Source organism: Suricata suricatta, chromosome 11 (assembly GCF_006229205.1).
Source record: "Suricata suricatta isolate VVHF042 chromosome 11, meerkat_22Aug2017_6uvM2_HiC, whole genome shotgun sequence".
Classification (NCBI taxonomy): Eukaryota; Metazoa; Chordata; class Mammalia; order Carnivora; family Herpestidae; genus Suricata; species Suricata suricatta.
This window is the reverse complement of record NC_043710.1, coordinates 52065814-52069452: the sequence shown is the minus strand read 5'-3', so window position 1 is coordinate 52069452 and position 3639 is coordinate 52065814. Positions and strand designations below refer to the sequence as shown.

At 39.2% G+C, this 3639-nt stretch overlaps 1 protein-coding gene across 1 annotated transcript; it reads left to right on the top strand.

Moving 5' to 3' along the window:
* Positions 1-358: 358 nt before the first annotated feature.
* LOC115272577 (olfactory receptor 51B5-like) lies at positions 359-1306 on the top strand. The gene has a single exon (XM_029915611.1). The coding sequence runs from the start codon at positions 359-361 to the stop codon at positions 1304-1306; it is 948 nt and encodes a 315-aa protein (XP_029771471.1).
* Positions 1307-3639: the final 2333 nt, after the last annotated feature.

Genomic DNA, 3639 nt, shown 5'->3' with positions numbered 1-3639 from the left:
GTTGGGTTCCTTGAAAACCTTCAAGTATGGGTTCTTCTGTGAATTCTGCATAGTTGATATAGCTGGTTACTAAATGTGGTATCTATTAAAAATTTCCTGGGGAGCCTGTTAAAATGCAGATGACCATATGAAACACCAAGGATTTCATTAAGTAGGTAAGGGATGGTCCCAGGAATATGCAGTTAAGAACACAGAAGATACAAGTTGTTTTGAGAATATGTTTTGAGAAACAATGACTTATATTGATATCATTATTATTTTTAAGAGAGAATTCTGAGACGATATAGTTGGAGCGATACCTTGAAGGTATTTCTGTGGTAATAACAGAAAAAAGGATATCTCTTTGGATAAACTCAACATGAGGCCAAACGACAATTCCAGTTTCTTCCTGTTGACTGGTTTTCCAGGCTTGGAGGCAGCTCACCACTGGATTTCTACACCCTTCTTTTTCATCTACATCTCTGTCCTTTTAAGCAACAGTACCCTCCTCCTTCTCATTAAGGAAGATTACAATCTTCATGAGCCTATGTACTATTTCCTGGCCATGCTAGCAGCCACAGACTTAGGGTTGACCTTGACCACGATGCCTACAGTGCTCAGAGTCCTCTGGTTGGATCACAGGGAGACTGGAAAAGTAGCTTGTTTTTCTCAAGCCTACTTTATACACTCACTTGCCTTTGTAGAGTCTGGTGTTTTGCTCGCTATGGCTTATGATCGTTTTATTGCCATTCGCAACCCCCTTAGATATACCTGTATACTCACTAATGGTCAAGTGCTGAAAATTGGGCTGGGGGTTCTGATGAGGGGGTTTGTATCTGTTATCCCTCCAATCTTGCCCCTTTATTTTTTTCCCTATTGCCATTCCCATGTCCTCTCCCATGCATTCTGCCTTCATCAGGATGTCATCAAACTGGCCTGTGCTGACACCACCTTCAATCAACTGTATCCTGTTGTGCTTGTAGCCTTTATATTTGTGCTGGATTCTCTGATCATCCTCTTTTCCTATGTATTGATCCTCAAGAGTGTCCTGAGAATTGCCTCCAAAGAAGAGAGGGCCAAGACCCTCAACACCTGTGTCTCCCATATCTGCTGTGTCCTGGTTTTCTATGTCACAGTGATAGGATTGTCTCTGATTCATCGGTTTGGGAAGCAGGTTCCACATATTGTCCACCTCACTATGAGCTATGTATACTTTCTTTTCCCTCCACTAATGAATCCTATAATCTATAGTGTCAAGACCAAGCAGATTCAGAGCAGCTTTCTTCGCCTTTTTACTAACCATCACCATCCTTCACACAGAATGTGAGAAACCTCGGTTTTGGCAGTGGAGGAAAGAAATCTCATCTTAAACACCCAAGATCAGATTTCTTGGTAAAATAATTGTCAACGTAGAGCTAAAATTTTGTCCTATATTATCTCTGTAAGCTCAGGTCTTTGGTCTAATCTAGTTTGTGTAATTTTTTTTAAAGAAAATTATTTTATACTGAATCTCTGTTTGCCAGTCAATTTTTGGGATAATGATACTGTGGGGGTTTATAGTTGTGTCTATAATGTATCTAAAATATATATATCTTTAGGGATAGAAAGGTGGCATATAGGAAAGGAGTTATAAGGATAAAAACTAATGAGTTGGTTTGCATAAAATAAAGTTTGGTCTGTTTATATCCAATCTAACTCCCATGAATTGCTCACAGATATTCACACAAATTGTGAAAACCTGTATGTCTGACCACTGATGCTCTGGAATTTTCCTGTAAAGAAGTATGAGTTCTTCCTCACTCAGTGCTGGAATCACTTATCATCCCAATCATATCATTGATTCCTCCCCTCTTCATCAGATGATCATGACTTTGTCTCAAGAACTATATGTTTGGGGCACCTGGGTGGCTCAATTGGTTAAGCATCTGACTTTAGCTCAGGTCATGATCTCATGATTTGTGGGTTTGAGCCCCACATCAGGCTGTGCACTGACAGCCCATAGCCTGGAGCCTGTTTTGAATTCTGTATGTCCCTCTCTTTTTGCCCCTCCTCCACTTGTGCTCTGTCTCTCAAAAATAAATAAACACTGAAAAGTTATTTAAAAAAGAATTATAAGCTTGTATTTATTCCCAAACCACCACCTAAGTATGAAAAACTAGTTTTTGATAAGAGGAACAATGGATGAAAGAGAGGAACTATACAAAGTCAGTATTCCCTTCCATCTTTACCCTCATTCATATCTTACTATTCCACTTTAGCTCTGATGTTGATGTTCTCCAAAACATCTACCAATGGCTAACTAGTCTGTCAGAGTGGAAGAAATGGTTTTCCCTACCTCCTTTTATTATGAACAAGGCTTGAGACATTGAAGGAATAGACTTCGACTGGAACTACCTCACCAAGATTATGGCCCCTGTTCACCAGGAAGTAGACCACAGGCAAATACCAACTCTTTCCCTTCTAAAGCTAAACTCCAGCTGGGACTATATTCTTACTTATTTCCTCCCAATGTCTACCCTGTTTCTTTCTTGCTCCTTCTCTCCTGAGAGTATTCATTAATAAATTGCATACATCTGAATACTTGCCTTGGGTTTTGCTTACAGGGAGTCCAGCACAAGAAAATCTACAACTCTCATTTCTTTCCTATTTCATCAAGATATTTAATTGTGGGGGCACAATTAAATATGTGTCTATCTCCTAAGTTGGGGCCCAGTAGGCTAAAAAACCTCCGACAGAGCAACCGTTGATGGCACTGACTCCAAGGCACAGGAGAAACTATATAAGTGACCATTGATGGTGATGCCTCCAGGGCTCAGAACTATTTGGGAAGTTGCAGAACAAGTCGAAAGACTATGAAACAACATTTGGCCTCCTGGGCTGCACATGTGGCTTCTGTTTAACCTGTTTATGATTTTCTCGTTGCTTTGCAAAAGCAAAAAGGCATATACCTTTATGTTTTGAATCAACTTGGGTCAGTTAGTGGGGCCAGCTTTCCCTTACATTATTTCTGTTCCCAGCTCATTGCCTGCTGTTGGGACAAACACAATCCTCTATCTAAAACTAACTTCTTGTATGATAAGCATCTTGCCCAGTCATAGCTGCTAAAGGGCCTTGAGGAAAAGAAAATTCTTTGAGAGACAGACTCCCTCATTCCTGTTTCTTTTTTTTTACTTCTGTTCTCAAGGCTGTTCTCTCTTCTGTGATAAAAAATGATACTTCCCAGAACATGTTTTTACTTTTTCAAGGACCATAAACTATGTAATCATTAAAGAAAAAAAAATGTGTAATCCCCTGTGGCATAAAAGACACTGACTTTCTTAGTAAAGTGTGGTTTTCCCACCATTCATGTTGTCTGTCTTCTTTCCTATAGATATTTCACCGACACCAACCACCTACTCAGGGACGTTTCAACTGGGGTGCATAGGCTGGTACTCTGCATTCCTAATATTAAATAAATGTTTAAAAAATTAAAAAAAGAGATTTAATTGTGAAGGACTGAGCTTATAAAAAGAGAGCAACTATATGTTTTACTTACTTTTTAAATCCTTGTCTCTCCATGATATCCAAGTAATACAGGTTGAATACTAAACTGTGTGTGTGAGAGATTGTAAGTCACATCCTGTTTCCAATAATTTATTTTCTCAAAATGCAGGAAATGAA

Coding starts and splice junctions, on each gene's coding strand:
- LOC115272577 (XM_029915611.1), top strand. CDS start 359: ATGAGGCCAAACGACAATTCCAGTTTCTTCCTGTTGACTGGTTTTCCA.